We start from the raw sequence: 19,520 nt of genomic DNA on the forward strand, positions 1-19,520 counted from the left end.
TCTGGCTGTTCCCATCTGTAGTGCCTTGAGAGCATCCTCCTGCTTGCTGGGTTTGTTCCAGCACGATGAGGTCCCTCCTGCTATCCCTGCCCCAGCAGCCCAGCTCCTGCTTTGCTCTCCGATTATTTCTGCCTTACTTACCTTCACTTCACCTTAAGCACACACACAAAAAATCATCAGCACTACCCAGATAAATCCATCTGGTCTCTGTCTCAGCCTCATTTAACCTCGCATTGAAGAGATTGTATCACATGGTATTCAGCTGGAACCTATTACCTTGCATGCCCAAGCATATCACATTGAATTACCCTGGCCCGTGGGCCTGTGGTGTTTGCTAATGGCTAATGGCTGCTTTTAACTTGCAGGTGATTTATTCGAGCACGTTTCTGTTCCTGCAGCAGGGTGAGTTGGTGAGTTAAGCAGAGCTCAGGGAGGGACAGCAGGGGAGGCTGAAGGCAGGGTGGCTTCACAGCTGCTGGGGTTTCCCAGTATTCCCATTCCTCACCACTGTCCAGACAAAGCAAGTGGTAGGGACTGGGAGTGGCTCCTGCTGCACAGCAAGGGATGCAGGAGGACACAGTGCTCTGATTCTTCTGCAATTTACTGCAGCTGTAGTGTAGAACTGGTATGAAACTGTGATAAAGGACAAAATCAAAAGTGTGTTATGGTGATGTGATGCAATTTTCCCTCTTCCTACACCTCATCAGTGGAAGTACAAAAGCCCTTCTGCAGGTCAGGGTCAGATACACCAGTGAACAAGCAGAAAAAACTGGGAATGTGAGTTATGGATGCAAACTCAGCTCCCTGATTTGTAGTTTGGAGTCTTGAGCCTCATGTTTGTCCTCTCATCAGCCCAGGTCCCCCAGCACACCTCGCTCAGGGGGTGAGGGAGGACTGTGGTTTCCAGGAGGAGTAACAGTGACTGTAATAAATCAAAGTCAGTCAAATTGGGAGCTCTGTTATTCAGGCTTCATTCCTCGAAGATGTGGCAAAAAAATCAAATGTTTGAGGTTATTCAATTATGGCTCATACCACCAGTGGGGAAATCTGATCATGTACAGGGCCTGCATCAATATTATTTACGTGATGAGGAGCTGTGCTGGCAGAAATCTTACAGGTGTACAAGTCCTTTCCTCTCTTCCTCTCACCTGGCACCGCCAGCCCTTCCTGCAGGACATGGAAGAGTGTGGGCAGTCAATAGACACGGATAAAATAAAGTTGTGAACAGCAGCAGGAGCTGAAATGGCAACATCAATAACAGTTTCCAGATAATGATCTAATTAGCACAAACAACAAGTTTCCACTAATGACTCTTGTTCTTCCAGCTCCTTCCTTTCTGCTTGCCTGTCATTATTGACTTCCCTGGCAGGGAGCTGCTGTGCTCCCGTCTCTGGGGCCGAGCCTTTGGAGGTTTGTTTACTGCCTGCCTTTGAATTCCTGCTCCAGAGGGTGTTTGCTCAGGAGCCGGGGCTGCCGTGCTGGGATGGCTGCACATGGAGGGCGGGGGGAGGAGAATCGGTTTGGTTTGGGTTTTGTAGCTCTCTGGGTGCCCTGGGAAAGTTGTGCTCTTGCTGCATGTTCCTGTTGTGAAAACAAGGATGATGTTCACCCACTGCAGTGGAGTGGGAGCTGATTGTGGAGGGCTTGGGAAGCTGTGAGGGAAAGAGGATTGTCAGCAGCAAAGATCAGAGATTATTTATTATTGGAGGAACAGTAACAAACTGTTTCTGTCCATGCCCTCCCTGGGTATGAACCTCATCTCTGTCAAGTGCCCAGGGATGTTCTGGGTGTTTTGGGTGAGGATTCAGCTCTGCTCAAATGAAGCTGGAACAGCTGCTAAGGAGGTTTTAGCAAGTCAAGGTGGTTTTGACTAATCCCTCCTCGCAGCATTTCCTGACATGCTCTGTGTTTCCAGGGATGTTTTGTTTTGTTTCTCTCAACCTTCAACATCAACGAGGTTGAGGGGGATGGCAGGGGGACAGCAAGGCCCCAAGGGAGGATTGTGGCCTGGGTGGGTTTTTGCCTTCCCCCCTTGGGCAGGTGCCTGTTCCTGGCAGGAGCAGCAGAGGGTTCTCCTGTCTGGCTCGAGACCTCAGTGCCCAGCCCGGGTCCAGCTGCCGAGCTCAGGAACAGCCACAGGTGCTCTCACATCCCGACTCATTTCCATGCAGCCAGCCTGGCTCCCTCCGCTCCCGGAGGAGCTAATTACGGTGATGTTAATGAGGCAGAGATGCTGATGCTGCCCAGGGTTTTAATGACTCTCCTCCAAGTTTTCTGCTTTTACTGGAGAGGCAGAAGGGTGGTTTGGAAGGAGTGAGGGGCAGTGGTGGGGGCTGTCAGACCCCCCAAGCGTGTGATGGGTGCTGGAAGGGAAGGTGGTGGAGCCAGTGAAATGCTACTGGGGAGCAGATTCCAATGATCTGTTTGGGGAGACAGGTAAGACACATTTGTGTGTGCACGTGGCATGTGCCAGGATGCTCTAAAAGCTGGAAATGACTGAGTAGAGGTGCTGGAGCACTTGTGTAAAATATCTAAATAAATCTTTAATATTTCTAATTGCAAATGTACATAAATTGCACAGCCACATCATTTCTTTGAACACCAACAACTTTCTCTGTACATTATTACATAGTTTAAAAGGAGCTGAAAGAGATTCAGCAAACACTTCCACTTTGCTTTTTTTTGTTTTTTTAAACATACTTACAAAAAAAATTTGTTTTTCTTTATAAGAGGATATAAAACATAGCGACTGCTTATCAGGAACAAGTATCAGCCTAAGCAGATATACAGAGAGAGGTATATCTTAAGACACAGTGATGTATGATAAAGGAATATGTGAGGATGGAGGCTGCACTCTGGGGTACTGGTAGCTGATGCAGAGCCACATGGCATTTACAGCAATGTCACAGCTCAGGTGATCTGTAAAACTCAATGCTTGAACGTGACACCCTTTTCCCAAGCGTGGTTGTTTCTGGATGTTGTGAACGCCCTCAGCACTGCCTTTGGTTTGTGAAGCCCCTGAGCTGCATGTTCTCAGCTGCTGCCCTCCCGCTCCCCCAGCTGGGATTTTCCCCACGGGAAAGGCAAAGGCAACAGTTTATCTGGGCAGGGTCGGGGCAGGGCAGGGGCTTCTGTGGCTGAGCATCCTCTGAACTGCCCTGGGGCGTCAGGACCTGCCGGGAGATGGGCACAGTCCCTCCTGTGGCCACTGAAGGGAGCTCCTGTGGCCGGGAGGCCGTGGCTCTGAGCCACACTGGTGCCAGTCCTGGCCATGCTGGAGGCCTGGAGTGCTCTGAACACAAACCTTTGGGAGGAGGTGACCCCGACAGTCACTGCGGGGGAAGGACAGAGCCCAGGGACAGACAGAGCCCAGGGACAGCATCACGGTTTGTTCCCTTCGTGCTGCCCAGGCAGAGCTGTGTGTGAAGGACAGGGCAGGGACCTGGGGCAGCTGCTGGACACACACAGCTGCTCACAGGCTGCTCTCAGGTGTCACCCGAGGGTCACTCTCCCTGCCCTGGATCACTGGGGAAAACGAGCCCCTGGCAGATCAGATCCTGGCCCACAGCCCGTGGCTGTCCTGGCTGAACAGATCAGTGGATCTGCCATCTCCTGTGACAAAATCCCCTCCTTGTCCATCACAAAACAGACCTCAGTATGTTTTCTATTGCATCTGGGAATGGACATTAGGGACAAGGGAAATCCTATGAGCTATCTAAACTTTGGGAATTACTGATTCCTTGCTGATTGCTTTCCTAGGAGAGCCTGTGACACCTCACATAGGTCCAGCAAGTCCCTTTGCCCTTTAGGAGTATTCATAGCTGCAGAACCCGTGACCTGCACCCTGCAGCAACCTATGGGGCTCCCAGGCCAGAGGGTTCTGTGTGTTCTCACAGTGCAATCAGTGCTTTACAGCTGCAAAAGCAGAAAACAAAACCAACCAGACTCAAATGACAATGTGGAGCGACGCCGGACTCTTTGGATGGCGGCAGGATTTGCTTAAACTGGTGCAAAAGGGGCTGGTGACTACACTGTAGTATTAGTTGGCATGGGGAAGGACTTGGGTCCCTCCCATCTTTTGGCACTGAAGCCACAATCCCTGTCCAAAAGGAAGATACTTACAGTCTGCAGAGACCGTGGGACTCTGGTCAGTCCATTCCATCCCCTTTATACACAAACCCGCTCGGTTTTCAGGAGCCTTCACTACAGTTTGACAAAACCCCAACTCAAAACTCTTAAAACAGAATCCTTGAGGTGGGCCCAACGCAAATCTGGATCCCTGCCTTCTCTCCCTTCCCCTTCCCTCAGATCCCCACGGGAGGAGGCTGGATTCAGGACCTGGGACTGGATCCAGATTTGCCAGCTCGAGCCCACCTTTCCAACACAGCAGTGAGATACAGCCAAATCCCGACCGAATAAGCAGCACCAGAAGTTAAATTACTATATACAACTGTTAGTGAGATAGATACGGTACAGTAAACACTGAGAACATTTACAAAAAAATATTAAGACTTGTATTAAGATAAAAATCGGAGAGTTTTTGCTTTGTTTACACTTTGCACTAGAACAGCCTCTCACTGTAGAAAGCGCAAGAACCGGGAAGGAAATGGAGCCGAGCACAAAACCTTGGGATAGTGGTTGTTGGCTCTGGTGCTGCAGCACCTCTTGGGATCACCTCTGGTATTGCTATGCCAGGGACCAGCTCCGGGGCCACGGCAGGACCCTCTCACACACACACACACACACACACACATCAATGTACAGCTCATAAATAACAGAAACACGAACTGAAGGAACAGAACTGAACTGAGCCTGGATCTGAACACCTGCCCCCAAACCTTTTCAGGGGAGGGTCAACGTTAGGTCCAGTTGTTGACAACTGCAGGGGAAGGAGACAGGGGAAAAGTGGGAGGAGGGGGGGAAACTCTACTGCAACGAGACTTTGTCCTGATTTGAATTTCTTTTCATACTGGCTTGGGAAACTAAGCAACAACTCCAGAAGGTGTTGGCACTGGAACTTTTAAGATTTTAATAACTGGCTATGGAAGGATTTAAGCGTTCCTGCTCTTTCAGCAGAACAATGTGTTCAGTAATTTGCAAGTTTGAGGTTAACCAGGAGTTTGTGACAGATCGGGTTGGGGGGGAAGCAGTGCCTTGGCTCGTGGTTGAGGAGATTAAGATGGACTGTGCTCAGCTTCAGCACTAAACAATTGGTTTGTGGGTGTTTCTTTTTCCAGCTCTTACAGAGAGCACTGACTGCATCCCAAAATTACCTCCATGTATGAATGGAAACGTCGCTGGTGGGCGCCTGCCCCCGTGCCCTGTTAGTGTTTCCATTCCTCTGTGTTACTTCTGTCTTGAAAAACTCCAGTCTCTCGCAACACAAATATTTAGAATTCAAAAACAATCAGCTCTAAACACACATCTCAGAGCAACAGCATTTAAAATAAGTCTTTTTGCAGGGTTCTTATCAGGTATTTGACTCTGAGACAGTGGCAGACGTGAGTGCACGTACCCAACGCTTCACAGTACCCTGTATATTCCTAACCTGTCTGGGTCTTTCTCCAGTTGTGACCTTGTCAGTTTTGTGAGGTTCTTCAAAGCCATCTGTGCTAGTCTCCAAAATTCAAAGGTGACTGTACTTGCCATAAGATCTGAGTTATGACATTGCTCTGAGGAGCTCCGTTTGGGGTCTGCTGTGTGCTGCACCCCTTGGCAGGTGCTGGCGGGGTGTGGAGACCTCAGTGCAACACTTCTGCTCCTCCTGGGCTTGGCCCAGGGCTTCCAGGGACCAGTAAAAACGTGTAGGAAAAAAAACCCCATCTTTAATTTTGCGTGTGGAAGAATGCTGTTAAAGAGCCTTACGGCTGTGGGGCAGCACGGCAATGCAGAGCTTACTGGCAAAGTGTCCTGCTCAGGCAGCCTGGGCAGTGTGAGGCTGGAGACGGTACCTAAGCAGAGTTCAGGGAACATCCTAGTCCCTCTGAACATTTACTCGTGGCAGGAGGAGCTAGGCCAGGCGTTGAGCAGTGTGTGACCCTTTGTGGGAGCAAAGGCAGATGTCCTGTACACTGTACACTGTCATCCGGGTCTCAGAGAACCCTCTGGCTCTCGGTACGAGGGACCTGCTCTGAGAGTGGGACCCGTGAAGGACTAACTGCAAGAAGCACAAACCAACAAACACACCGTGGTGGCAGCTCAGCGGCACGACCCCCGTGAAGGGGTGACCCCTCCGCTGAGCCAACGTGGCCGTGCCGGGTCTGCGCTGGGAAAGTCTAATCCTGGCTTAGGCCTGCACAGTGCTCCTGACAAGGGGGCTCTCGGTGGTGGCTGCTGTTCTTGGTGGTTACTCCCTTATGACCATGTTTTACATTCTTCAAGCCGGTTAATTTCCATGCAGTGCTCATTCCCAATTTAAAGAGGACAGTATTCCAGAAAATGGGATCTTTTTTTTTCTAATGCATACTGTGAAAGAAAAGAAATACAATTACCGATCTTCATGGTTCTTCAGGGCTTTTTTCTTGTTTCTTTGTCTGTTTTTCTCCCCAGAAATAGTAAAATTCTCCTCACAGAGCATTCCATCCCCACAACGACCCCTCGGTCAAGCAGGAAGCTGCCATTCCACGTAGCCCCTCGCTCCCCCTCTACCACAACGGGCACCAGCAAATCCAGCCCCTGTCCCTCAATCACAGCTCAGGGACCAAGCTCAGGCAACATTCACTTTATTCTGTGGCTGGAAGTGCACATGGGACAGTGCCTGGGGCTATTGCTTACACAACTCTTCCCCTTTATTTGAGAGAGAGCAGAAGCAGTTGACAGGAATCGGGTCGCCATTCACCAGGTGCCAGCTCCTCCCCTCCACTCGTGTGCCAGAGCCTTGGCCTTGCCCCTTGCCCCTGGGCTGCCCACGGACCCCGGGAGCCCCAGCAGCACCAGTCCTGCCCATCTCCACTGCCCTGCCGCTGGGGTCCCCCACACAGCACCCCTCTGGCCACCACACGCCCTGACCTTCCATCTGCACTGTGCTCCCTGGATGGGCGGAGTTAATGACACACTAATGAGCTGCGTAAATGCCCTGTGGATGCTGTAAAAGTCAGTGGCCTCTCAAAAGCCACGTCGGGAAGGACGCTGGGCTGGGCTGGGGTTCACTCTGGGAGGGCTGTGCTCCGGGGGGAGGCACAGGAGGAGCGGGCTGGGCTTTGCTGCCGTCCCTCGGACGCTACATCCAGCAGCACACTCAGCTGGGCTCACTGGGCCCCGCCTGCTGCAGGCTCTGCCCAGCTCCCTTTATTTCGCTGACTGACACGACAAGGACGTTACTCCTTGCTGGGGAGGGGTGAGGCATATCCTTTGGGCCGGTTTGGAAGGAAAAGGTTACTTCTGTTTAAACATTAAACACTGATTCAAATCCAACAAGTGACAGCGATTCTCGAATATGTGTTATTTCCTTATGCCACTCATCTCACACTCGACATTCCCGTCCCTCAAAGTGCTGGCATTGGCATCTCCCACAGCTGGGTCGGCGCCGTCCGCAGTCAGGAGCTGGTGCTCGGGCACAGCCGTTCTCTGGCGCCGCGGCTCAGGGTCCCTCCGGCCAGGCCTCCTCCCGCGGCAGCGCCCGCCGCGCGTCAGCAATTACTGCTGTTTCTGAATTCTCCATTCTCTGTAATCTGCAATTTAGTTGGGTTTGTGGGGGAGATCCCATTACGTGTCTGCATGCTGTACCTCTCTTTCAGCTGAGTAAGGGCACTCATTAGCCGTGCGTTGGCAGCGTCCAGGGAAGCGATGCGTTTCTCCTGCAAGCAAACGGGCACAGGGCACGGTCAGTGCCAAGGCACGAGCCCTGTCCCCCTGGGATGTCAGGGCCTCTCCCCAGACAGTGACCCAGAGGCCTCTTGGACCAGAACACTTCTCTCTGGCAATCTTAGGTGCAGGGGTTTTAAGTGCTACGCAGCGTTTTTTGAAATCCGCTGCTCTTGGCAGGACCACAAATGTCCTTTTCCTGTGCAACGTCAGCTACATTCATTTTAGGATCTTGAAGAAAATGGAGGTTACAAAGTTCCTCTAATTATTCAGTTATACAGAAATTCACTGTACTGTTTGTTCTAACTCAGCTGTTGCCAAGATGGTAGGATTCCTTTTCTAAACCCAAGCTCTCCCAAGATAGTTATTCCTGTCAGTGTTTAATTGATTTTGTTAGTGTAAATTAATAGTTTAAATGACTTGTAGCCTCCCAGGATGTCTTTGATGGCAACTCTCACCAATCACAGTATTGTTAGAATGGAAGCAAGAGCTTCATGTTGCAGCCTGATTGTGCTACTCATGTTCTTTGTGACACTGATGCTCCTCTCTGTTACAAACGAAATGATTATGGATTATATTTTCAGGTTCTCTTTTCCAAGCATGGTGTTTTGCACCCATCATGTGATGCTCCTCTTCCACTGTAGCTGACAGCAGTAACTGAGCTTCCCAATACTACAAGCCACGACTCAAAGGCTGAAAAAACATGTTGGCTTGGCTGTGGCCAGGCTGTGTGTTCCTCGTGTCCAGGTCCTTGGAAACATTACTGGGACATGAAGCACCAAGCAATGCTCCAGGGGGGATATGATCCTTCCACTCACTGACTGACCTGTGGGCATGATCCTTGCCCAAACTGCCACCCCCACCCCCTGTGAGTCTCCTGCCACACTCCCAGGCTGCAAAGAGCTGCACAGATGTGAGTGCTGTGACAGTGACTCGTGTCCTGCTGAAGTCTGACTGCCCTGTCCTGCACCTGCTGACTCATCCCCACGGTCTCACCACGCTGGGCTGGCACTGCTGCTGAAAACTGCTGCAGCCCTGGCATGGGGGACTCACCTGTGCATCAATGATCTTCTGCTTGGAATCCACGGCAGCCTGCATTTCAGCATGGTCCTTCTTTAACTCCTCCTCCACTGACATCAGTCTGGGAACAGACAGGAAAACGTTCCATTGGCTGGGCTCTGCTAAGGCCAGATATTAGTCTCACACTCTACCTCCTCTTACACACAAACCAAACTTTTTCCTGGCTCTTACTCTTCCCTGGAGCTCTCTCTAGAAGACCAGCCCAAAGCTGAAGTGACACAGCACAGGGAAGGCTGACCCATTCACAAGGGCTGAGTGAAAGCACTCAGTGGCCCTGGCTCAGATAAAGGTGTCCCAGACAAATGTAAACACCACATCCCACTGGGTGGGAGAAAGGGAATTAGAGCTCAGAGTCAGGGATGGTGGTGAGATCCTCAGCTATATGAATGGAACAAGCCTGCCAGAGCCTCTGGGAGCTGGGGTAGGCTGCCAGCTCTCCCTTCCTCAAGTTTTGCCCTTGTCAGTCAGGAAAATGTGGTTTTCCTTGTCCCAGGTAACACTGAGAGGGAAATCCAGATGGGAAACCTGATTCTCCTGAGCAGGGATCAGCTCTAACACCAGCCAGGCTGCCCAGCATTACTGCCATCCCCAGCACTCCCATCTCCCTGTACCTGCTGATGATGCCCTTCATCTGGATCTCCTTATCCTCCTGCTGCCTCCGGAGCCGCTCCTCGCTCTCCTCCAGCCTGGCCTGGTACTCCAGCACCAGCTTCTGCGTGGTCTCCTCCTGGCATTTGAAGCGAGTCTCGTATTCCTCCAGCTTCTTGTTGGAGATGCGGAGCTTGTCCTGCAGCACCACCAGGTCCTGCTGGTACTGAGCACCCAGGGACAGACACAGGAGGAGAAAACACATGTGGCACGTTACCTTGTAGGGCTCTGCCCGTGCCAGGGGTTCCCCCAAACCCGCTCACGCCCCTCTCTCGTATCAGACTAGCTGCAAACCCGTGTCAGACAACCCCGCTCGCCGACACCTCCTCTTCCGTCTTCTCCGCTGCGCTAGGAGTGATCCCGGGTCCGGGGCAGGTCGCTGGCAGTGCAGAGAGTGGGCTGTTAGCAGAGTCTGGCATTTCACAGGGGAAATGCAGGTTAGAGCGAGCGAATGGCAAAGGCACCCGGCAAAGGCACCCGGCAAAGGCACCCGGCAAAGGCACCCGGCAAAGGCACCCGGCAAAGGCACCCGGCAGCCTCCCCGCCCCGGCAGCGCGGGGCCCGCGCAGGCAGGAGGAGCCGCAGCGCTGGGCTTTGGGGTTCACGCAGCAGCTCCTCACCTGCAGCACAAACTGGGGGGCTTTGGGCAGGCTGGGAGCCCAGCACGAGCTGCAGTGACACACGGGACACTGCTGGCTCTGTATCACCTCGGTGAGGTGATGGCACCACGCTGGGCACGAGCAGGGCATGGAGCACTCCTGCTTTTTGGGTCCCAGCACTTTACACAATCACATCTCAAACCAGGGTTCGATCCAAGAAGAGCCACTGTGTGAAGCCAAGACCCCACAGTTGTACTGTTCATTCGGGTGAAGCTATAAATCAGCAGCAGAATCACAGAAAGCAATTAAAAAAATTAAGAGCTTTTGAACTCGGTAAAACTGGGTTCAGCTATTGCAGCAGCACAGCATTCAGTACAACTTGCTTTGCTAAAGGAAAATCCAGTGAGTGTGTGCCCAAAAAAACCTGCTTTAATTTCAAAAAATTATCTTTGGAAGTAGTCTTTGGAAAAGAATCTCAACTGAAATAACCTTTGAATAATTAACATGCAGCTGATAATGTGACAAGCTGTTTTTAAAGAGCCAGATATGGGAAAAAGCCTCTCATCTGAGTCCTGAAGGCTGTTAAAGCTACAAGTGTTATTCATGAACTTTCAGAAATGCACCTGGGTAAGCACTGCCATGATGGACTGGGTCGTGTCCATTATTTGAGAGTCCTCCCGGGGTGTGTGATCCCCAGATCAGCTCTAGGGAGAGGGGAGGGCAGCACTCCACTCACAGCAAAAACAACTGCTGTGCCCAAGGACTGAGAATTTTCGATGCTGATGGTCTTCCTGAACTGCCACAGTCCCACAGCAGAGCTGGCAGAGGGCAGGGCCTGGAGCTCCCCCTGCCCAGGACAGAACACTCCAGTTTTCCTTTAGCAAAGCTCTCGGTGCAGCACGGAAAGGACACGGTTTGCACATGGAACCTGGAACGATGAGGGGACACAAACGCCCGTGCAGCTGCACAGAAGCACTAAGGCCAGACAGCAGGGAGTTGCTCAAACAGGAAAGATTAAATACCTACCCTAGCCTTAAAATAGGAGCAGCGTAAGTGAGCTCAAAGGAGAGCAGCAGAGGCCTCGGAGCCCGAGGAGTCACTCCTGTCCCTAGAACACTCCTCTCATTCTCGGTTACCTTTCATGTCTTACGGTAATGGGGAGAGAGATTATGCTAATGGTGATCTTGGATGTCAGTGACTGATGGCACAGCAGAGGAAGGAAAGATGCTGCATGGCAATGAGACAGCGGGGCAGGGCTCCCGCTGGACCTGGGACAGGGACTGGGATGCTGCAGTGCCACAGGGGTTTGTAACCCCACCAATGTCTGCCCTGCTTAGAGTAAGAAATGGGTTGAACCCGCAAAGCTCTGCCCTGCTCTTCCTGGGGCAGCTGGGAGCTGCTGCCTTGTACCTCCTGGGCCCTATGATGATGCCTTTGGCATCTCACTTGGATTTCAAGAGGTGACAGTCCCCAAATGACACAGCACAGCAGAATGAGCACAGGAAGGCTACTGGAACTAAAGCAGAGACATGTCTGTCCTGGGAGAAGAGGGTAGGGATTTGGGGAGGGTGATGTCTGCAGTGCTGAGGGACAGGAGGTGACGTGTGGCTGGTGTGAGAGGAGAGAAGCACAGTGAGGAAACATCCCAAGTGCTAACGGTGCCCAACTGCCCACTCCCAGCAGAGCCAGGCTGGACCCTCATTTCTAACCCTTGTTTTTCACCCTGGTCTGGCCTACTCTGTCTCTTCCCAGCTTCTCCCACCCCAGGCTTGCCCAGGAAGGAGGGGAGGGAGCAGCACCCCTCTACTTCAGGGGCACACGGCCTCTGTGGGACCAGGGACTGAGACCGAACTCTGGATTGGGCTTCCTGGCAGATTCCCACACTGGCCTGGCCCTGATCTGTGAGTCATAAGCTCATGGCAGTGTCACTGCACTGCTGAAGTCGCCTCAGGCCCCAGTGCTGTCTCTGAGACTAAAATCTGGACTTAATTTTTAGGTCTGTGAACAGCCTTTTGACATGGAAGCTGCTTCCTGCTACATGACCCTGTTGTGAGGCAGGAGACTGCCTGTACCTTACTCCCACCTCTGTTACAGGTGTGCTTAATCCACCTTTTCAGCTTTCTTCCCTGCAGCTGGGAGAAGTTGGAATGGGGGCAGTAGGAGGCACTGGCTGGCTGCAAAGTTTGTTGCAGGGCAGCATCAGCACTTGATTGCTGGCTCCTGTTTTTCTTACTTGCTTTCATCAGAAGGTGATTCCAGGCACTGTGTGTGTGAAAACCTCCCAAACCTTCTCCAGAAGCTCTCTGTGAGGCTGAGCAGAGCAGCACCCTCTCTCATGGACAGGGATCCGCACACAGCCCACCTTCTCCCCAGGGTGCTCAGGGAACAACATTCAAGGAAATCCTCTCTCTATTCAGAAACTTGTTTCAATCCAATCAGGTTTTACCTTTTCTGCTTGGCTGAGCTCGTCCTTATTCCTGAGCTTATCCCTGTGCTTGGAATCTGGGTCAATGCTTTCATCTTCTAAAAACTGCATGTTCATATTCAAAAGCCAAGCAGCAGTGCGGTCCAGGGCATTGGGGTTCACAGGAGAAGGGGCCTACAATGAAACACACAACCATGACAAAAGAAAAACCTGGAACAGAAATGGTCATGAGGCTGGAGAGAGAGAGAGAGAGAGAGAGAGAGAGTTTCCTTCCAAGCAGATCCTCAGCAACGCTGCTCAAACAGCAACGAACCAGGCTGGGCTGCCAGAGCAGCTGGGACTGGGGGCAGGAACAACTCCTGTTCTGCAGCTGCACATTGGTTTGGGTCTAACAGCCTCTGAGAGGCCAAATCCTTCCCTGTGCCATCCTGCCTGCACAGGTACAGCGGAGAACAGCAACAGGATCCTGCTCCAAGTCACAGCCCAGGTGTCTGAGCAGGTCCTGCCACCTCAGAAGGACACGAGCTGCAGGTGAATGGAGTGTCTGGGCATGGTGTGTTCACTCCATGAGCAGAGAAATCACACTCTTCAGCCTGTTGCTGAGCTGTCTTTGCTTGCAGTGGAGATTCCACACAGGTAAAACAAGATCTGAAAACTGAAATGCTCCTTATGATCATGCAGGTGTCTTCTTGGAGAAAAATTTCCTTTGGGCTGAGGCTACACTTGGGGTGCTGGAGAGATCTAAATGCTCAACTTCTCAGTAGTTCAGCTGTAGTTTGTTCATGTAGCCAGGGGAGCTGCAGGACCAGTGCTGTTCCATGGTCAATGAGCTGGAGCCACAGCTGCTGCCTTTCAGTCCTGGCCTGGGCAGGGACTGCCAATGGCATTGCCCAAATATTTTCCAACCACATTACACAGCTGAGGAAGTCACCTTCCAGCTATTTCGCCTCCATCCTGCCTCATTATAAACTGCAGTGAACAGCTGGATGAACACATGGGACCTGGATGACTTGGTCAAGGCAATTCAAGTGAACAAATCAGAAATGTTGGGGACTTTCTCCTTCATCCCAACCTCTGGACAGTGGAGAAACCCGGTCACTGTCAGGCAGCAGAACAGGAGGTTCTGTATCACAAGGAGTGGGGACTGGTTTAATCCCCTCACTGGGGCCAGAGGCTTTTCTGTGCCATTTTCCAGTCTGGTCTTCTCTCTCCAGAATAATGAATCCAAAGTGTCAGACTCAACTCATGAACACTCATGAACATCATTTGCTACAAATCCTCATCCAGCTTGTGGCTTTCTGCTTTTCTCTACACCTCCAGCTCAGGCACTGTACCTGGGGTGGCTGCTGAGAGAGTCTGAGCCACAAAGCTGTGGCCACTCAGTGTTGTTCCAGCAGCATAAAGGCCACTGGTAAAGGATGTCAGTGAACACAGCTCAGCCCAGGTCTTTCTGCCTCTTCCTTCCTTCTCTGAAGAAGTACATAAGGACATCTGCTGTGGCCTGGGAGAGCGTGGAAGTCAGTTCAGTAGATGACCTTGCAGATGTAGAAGCCTTTCTGGCTGGCAGCAAGGAGGTTCATAGACTTCTAAAAAAAGCCACCACATGGGATTCCTCTGGTCTCAAACAGCATTAAATACAACCAATGAGGAGCAGTTTCCAAATGGTTCCAGATGCTGCCAACATGCAAATAAAATGTGCAGAGTGAGGGTGGCAGAGGCATTCTGAGGACTCCAGGTCTGGAGAAAAACTTTGAGAGGATCACAGGGGTGGGTGGAGGAATGGTCTGCAAAGAGAACCCGGCCAGGGCTTTCCGAAGGCCACCCGGAGATCACAGATGTCTTTCTGGAAGAACCTCTGCTGCAAACAGGCCTGTGCTGCTTGCAGAGCTCTGTGCCCTCTGTCCCTAATGAGCATTGATCCGTGTTACATAAACGCTGCTGCGTGGCAATGCCAGCTCAGGGATCGATACCGAATGCATGGAACAGCTCCAGATGGGAGCATGGAACAGCCTTCTGTGGGCAGCACTGACCCAGGGCTGCCTCGTGCAGGAGAGGAGGTCACACCAACACTGTACTGCTGGAGAGGTGACTGAACTCTGGGTCTGGGCCGAGATGCAGCAGCTCCTGCCTGTTGTCCACGTTCTCTGGATCTGTGTTACTTTCACAGCTCTTCCTTTAGCACAGAGAGGCCCTGCTGTGGTAAAGTTCTATAGGCTAGTTCTGAAATGTAGGGTGAATAAAATGAGCACTAGAAAAACCATTTGTCCGTGCCAGGGCAACCAGAGGGCCCTGGGCCTGTGACCTACTGCTTTCCATTTTAGCCCCACAAACAGTGGACTGGATTTCTGTGCAGCCCAGCACTGGGATCACTGCGGGGCTCAGCACAGCGGGAACGTCGCTCTCGGCGGGGAGCACCTGCTCCTTCCTCATCGCTCCCACCTCCCAGATGCTCTCATAGGAGGGTCTCACAGAGTGTCCAGCAGTGCCACGGCCCCGCCGGGATGGGAGCAGCAGCAGGGAGGCTCTGAGGCACAGGAGATCAGGGCTTGTTCCAAGCCTGGGAGATGGCACGGGGTTGACTATGGCATGGGATGAGAGCCTGGGCATGGAGAGGCAAAGCAGTGACAAGATGGTAGCGCAGGACAGCGGCTTGGCTGCCACGGCCCTCGTGCCTCTGCCACCTACCGCCTCACGCGCCAGCGTGCCCTGTGACAGAGGAACACTGCCAACAGACACTGGGCTGTGTCCCCAGCCCTGCAGGGGCTCCATCTTGGGCCGAGCTGGGTGCCATTATCGAGGTACATCCCCACGTGTGATGCCACCGCGGGGTCGGCACTGACACGGTGACTCAGAGCCACATCCCCTCCCGTGGCATCGACCCCCACGGGCTGAGCCCCCCCAGCCCCTCAGCGCCCAGAGCCCGGACAGCCTGAACTCACCTGTTTGTGCATCGTGCGCTGCTTCATCTCGGGGCTGTCGCCCTTGGAGGAGGAGGACTGCTGGCGGAGCCGGGCCCCGCTGCCGGGCCAGTCGGGCGAGGAGGACATCATGCTGCCGCTGGAGGGCCGCGGGTACTGCACCGTGTTCAGCAGGGACGGCGGGGTCCGGCCGCGGGACACGGGCGGGGGCGGCGGGGGCGGCTGGTCGATGCGGCGCTGCGGCCCCGCGCTGTTCTGCCGCGGCATCGTGGGCTGCCCGCCCTTCTCGGTGAGCGAGAGCTGCCGCCGGGCCAGCTCCCCCGGCCGGCGAGAGAAGTCCTCGGCGGCGGCGGGGCCGGCGAAGCCGTGCTTGTTGGCCGTCAGCTCCTCGCTGTTGCTGTGCGAGCTGAGCGAGCTGTGGCACTCGGAGCCCGAGTCGCCCAGGCCGCGGGGGGACAGGGGCAGCCCCGCGGCCATCTGGTACACGGGGTTCTGGAAGGACAGCGGCGCCAGCAGCTGCGGCCGCCCCGGCGCGCTCTCGCCGCTGGGCGTGGTGGGCGTCTGGCCCACCCGGCGCACGGTGGCCATGCCCGTCACGCTGTTCTGCTGAGTCCGTGTGGTCCACACGCCCTGCAACTGCCCCAGGGACGACTGACTGTCATTGAGGGAGTCGGCCGTGCCGGGCGCGTTGGCCCCACTGTCCAAGAGCCGATTGTCCTGCAAGTCCACCATGGACAAACTCTTGCTGCCATTAGACATCTGCACGTCGGGCTCATTGGCCTCTGAGTAACTGGAGCTTCGGGCAGGCGAGGGCTGGGCCCCAGCAGACCTTGTGACAAAAAACAAGTCCTTGTTTTCAGGGGTTGGAGATGGTAACCGTGTGAAATCTATCAGACTGCGGGGAAGTCAGTGCGTAAGGAAGAGGAGAGGAAAACAAAACAAAAAAGAAGAGTTGTGAATGCTGCACCAGAGCAGGAAAACGAAATCACTCAGAAATCAGGGTGGCGCAGCTGTGTGGGACTGGGATCGGGGTGGGGACATGGACAGGACCCAGCCCCGGCAGGGGACAGTGTGAGGGACGGGGAGGACGGAGGGTGCCATGAGCCCCAGGCTGGCCTGGGAGTGGGCAGGTGAGGACAGGTGAGCGAGGGGAGTGTGTGCACGGCCGGAGCGCTGGGCAGGAGGCATCAGGGACGTGCTCCTGGCGCTCTGCCACCCCAGCTGGCTCTGCTCCGGGCCAGCATGTGTCACCTTTCCTGCTTCCAACCGTGCCACGCCCGTGTCCCCTGCTCTGTACCTGGGCAGCAAACTCCAGTGGGCACCCTGGCCAGGATTTGTACAGCACAGAACACCGTGGGGGCCAGATCCACACCAGGCCTCCCAGGGTCAGCAAGCGCAGCAGAGCTAAAGCCTGGCAGCTGAAGGTTATCCCCCCATTCCTGCTGCAACACACATTCATGCAATATTGATTTCTTGGGGATAGGAAGAGAGAGCTTTGCAGTAGCTTAATGCGAATATTCTGCTGATCAAAGATGGTGCATTGTAAGCAAGTATTTGGGGAGAAGCATATTGTCAGAGATCCTCCATAGCATTAGACAAATAATTGCACCTCATGCTGGGAAGCACTAGAGATGAAAGCTCTGATTAGAGGAAGTCCAGTGCCATTGCTGCCTTTCATTTCTAATTAAACTGTTAAATATTATCTAGTTTCCACTTACAAACTATTTTACTAGCACAGTCTTTCCATTTGTGTGGGCTCCATTTCATTTTCCACAAACAGAAACATCAGAGGTCTGCAACAGCCTCATTCTTCCCCATGAATAAAGCTCCTTACTTAATCAGGGCAAAAAGTATGTAGGTGACTGTGTCTGTGAATCACTGCTCATCATTAAAAACACCCAGTTTTATAAAAACTGGACAGAGCAGTCTGGAACTCATTGTGAGGCCTCTACAGCTTGGCAACTGTTACAGAAACAGCAGGTTTGGATCTCAGTGAATTCAGCACATACCCTATGTCTTACAAAGATGGGTAAGGCCAATCCTGTACATCTCAAACGCTCCTTACTGATGACACCCATCATCTTGAGGTCAGCACAAACCGACTCTCAAGTCCTCAAAAGATGAACATTTTGCTTCTCAACAGCCGAGAGTGGGACCACCAGGTTCCTGATTTCCCAGACCACATGCCCAGTTTTGGCTCTGAAAGGGCTCAGGATGGAGCCACAGGCTGGCACTACCCCCCACTGCTCTGGCAGTGTCAGAGCAGAACTGCATCCAGGATCAGCTCTGTGATGGGAAATGGTCAATGGACTGGACAGCAGCACACTGCACCCTGTCCTGCCTGTCCCTGCACGAATACTCCACATTTCCCTGGCGTGTGGCCCGGCCACGGTTCATCTCTTACCCAGACAGGTCATTCTCTATCACCATTTTCTGGAGCCCTGCAGAGATGCTGTTGCCAGCGCTGGGCGTGGAGGCGCCGTGGTCGGCGGTGACCGAGACCTGCACGCAGGCCGGGTTGCTGAGCGCCGCGTTCACGTCCCTCAGGATCCGGGGCAGAGGGCCCAGCTTCGTGGCAGTGCCCTGGGCAGAGGAGAGAGCAGAATTACTACCAACATCTCGTGCTTTTGGCTAGAGAACCGTGGGCTTTGCCAGCTGCTGCACAGTCCCTTCAGTGAATCACACTGACAATATTTCCCCCATCATTTCCACCCCCTGGGTACCTGCTCCAGTTGGGAAATGACTTCCCAGAGTAGTGAGTGCAACGTGGACAGTTCCCGGCCCAGGTCGATGTAGCCCTCAAAGCCAGCTGTGTTTGAGATGGTTTCAGGATTGGAAATCTCCAGGAGAAACCTCTGCATGTTAGTCCATTCATGTTCCAGGAACTGATTCATAAAGGACATGTATTCCTCTTTGCTGCCAAACCTATCGAGAAAGCAACATGGATTTCAGCTAAATCCTGTAAAAAGAAGGGCAGTTCACAGAAAGGGCAGGTACATATGCAGGTAAGAACCCTCCTCTGGCATCTGAACCCTTCAGAGCCTTTGGGATCCCTGGGCTGCCAGCAGGCACCCGGCACACCTCACTGATCATGGAAACAAAAGTAACCCCAGCCTGATCCAGCTAAGTCCTCATCAGTGTGGGATCTCCACAGCACAAATGGAGGTGAAAGCTAGAGAAACACAGGAGTTGTTGGTAATGGACCCTCTCTTACTGCTGGGTCAGGGCACAGCCTCCAGAAACAGGACCTGTCACTGGAAATCAAGATGCTGTCACAACAATCACCCTCAGTTGCTGGCAGTAGGAATCCTGCACTCTTCAGCAACGCAGGCACAACTGCTCTGGGGCTCACCCTGGAGAGCCACCCCTGCAGCTGGGCCAGCTTGGGCTTCCTGCCACCTCCTTCTGCCCTCCAAGCACTCCACCCTCACTCGTGTGTCTTATTTAGAGCACAACAGGGAGGGCCTAGTGGTTGGGCTGTCCCAGCTGCAGTTGGTTCTGTGGGACAGGCCCAGTGCTCAGGGATAGCTCTGCTTGATCACTTTGGCTTGACTAATGTCAGCTTAGTTAAAGAGCCTTTCCTTGAGTGCTGGAAATCTGAAAGCCCTTTAGTCAGGGATTGGTCGGGTGTACAGAGAATTCCTGTCATCGAGTGTAACACACTTGTACATCTCCCGCCTGCGTCCTGTGCACGTTCGGGTGTTCCTGACTGTGGGTGTGAGCACTAAGCCAGTCTCCAGATCTAAGAAGCTTTAGACAGAAACTGTCCATTCATGTTACAGAAAGCTCATCATTTTGTTATCAGAGCTCAGGATAAGGAGCTCAGAGCTGCAGCCAGTGAAAAAGATTTTCAGAAATCTCTCGCTTTGTTTCCATCAAACCAATGGGCTTAGTTAAGAATTGATGGTGTCCCTGTTCTCTTCTCAGGCTTTCCCAGTTCAGACAGCTGCATTTTAATAGCAGGGAAGGTCCCAGAGCTCAAAGGAGGGACAGAGCAGCTCCTGAGCTGTGCACACCACTGCTGCTGGTCGGGTCTGGTCCCATACC

General features: G+C 53.1%; 1 protein-coding gene across 10 annotated transcripts in view; it reads right to left on the reverse strand.

Annotated features, from left to right (window-relative positions):
* Positions 1-2,523: 2,523 nt before the first annotated feature.
* DAB2IP (DAB2 interacting protein) overlaps positions 2,524-19,520 on the reverse strand; it is a 200,536-nt gene continuing 183,539 nt past the window's right edge. For 6 of the 10 annotated variants that reach the window (XM_032708471.1, XM_032708473.1, XM_032708474.1 and 3 more), the window contains 7 exons: positions 18,197-18,398; positions 17,878-18,056; positions 15,495-16,368; positions 12,577-12,729; positions 9,495-9,697; positions 8,857-8,944; positions 7,504-7,796 (listed from right to left, as the gene is read on the reverse strand). In XM_032708471.1, the coding sequence (XP_032564362.1) occupies positions 7,629-7,796; positions 8,857-8,944; positions 9,495-9,697; positions 12,577-12,729; positions 15,495-16,368; positions 17,878-18,056; positions 18,197-18,398 (1,867 nt within the window). In that variant the 3' untranslated portion in view covers positions 7,504-7,628. The other 4 variants (XM_032708469.1, XM_032708470.1, XM_032708472.1 and 1 more) reach the window with 4 other exon arrangements.

The sequence above is a fragment of the Chiroxiphia lanceolata genome, chromosome 21 (genome assembly GCF_009829145.1).
Source record: "Chiroxiphia lanceolata isolate bChiLan1 chromosome 21, bChiLan1.pri, whole genome shotgun sequence".
Lineage (NCBI taxonomy): Eukaryota > Metazoa > Chordata > Aves > Passeriformes > Pipridae > Chiroxiphia > Chiroxiphia lanceolata.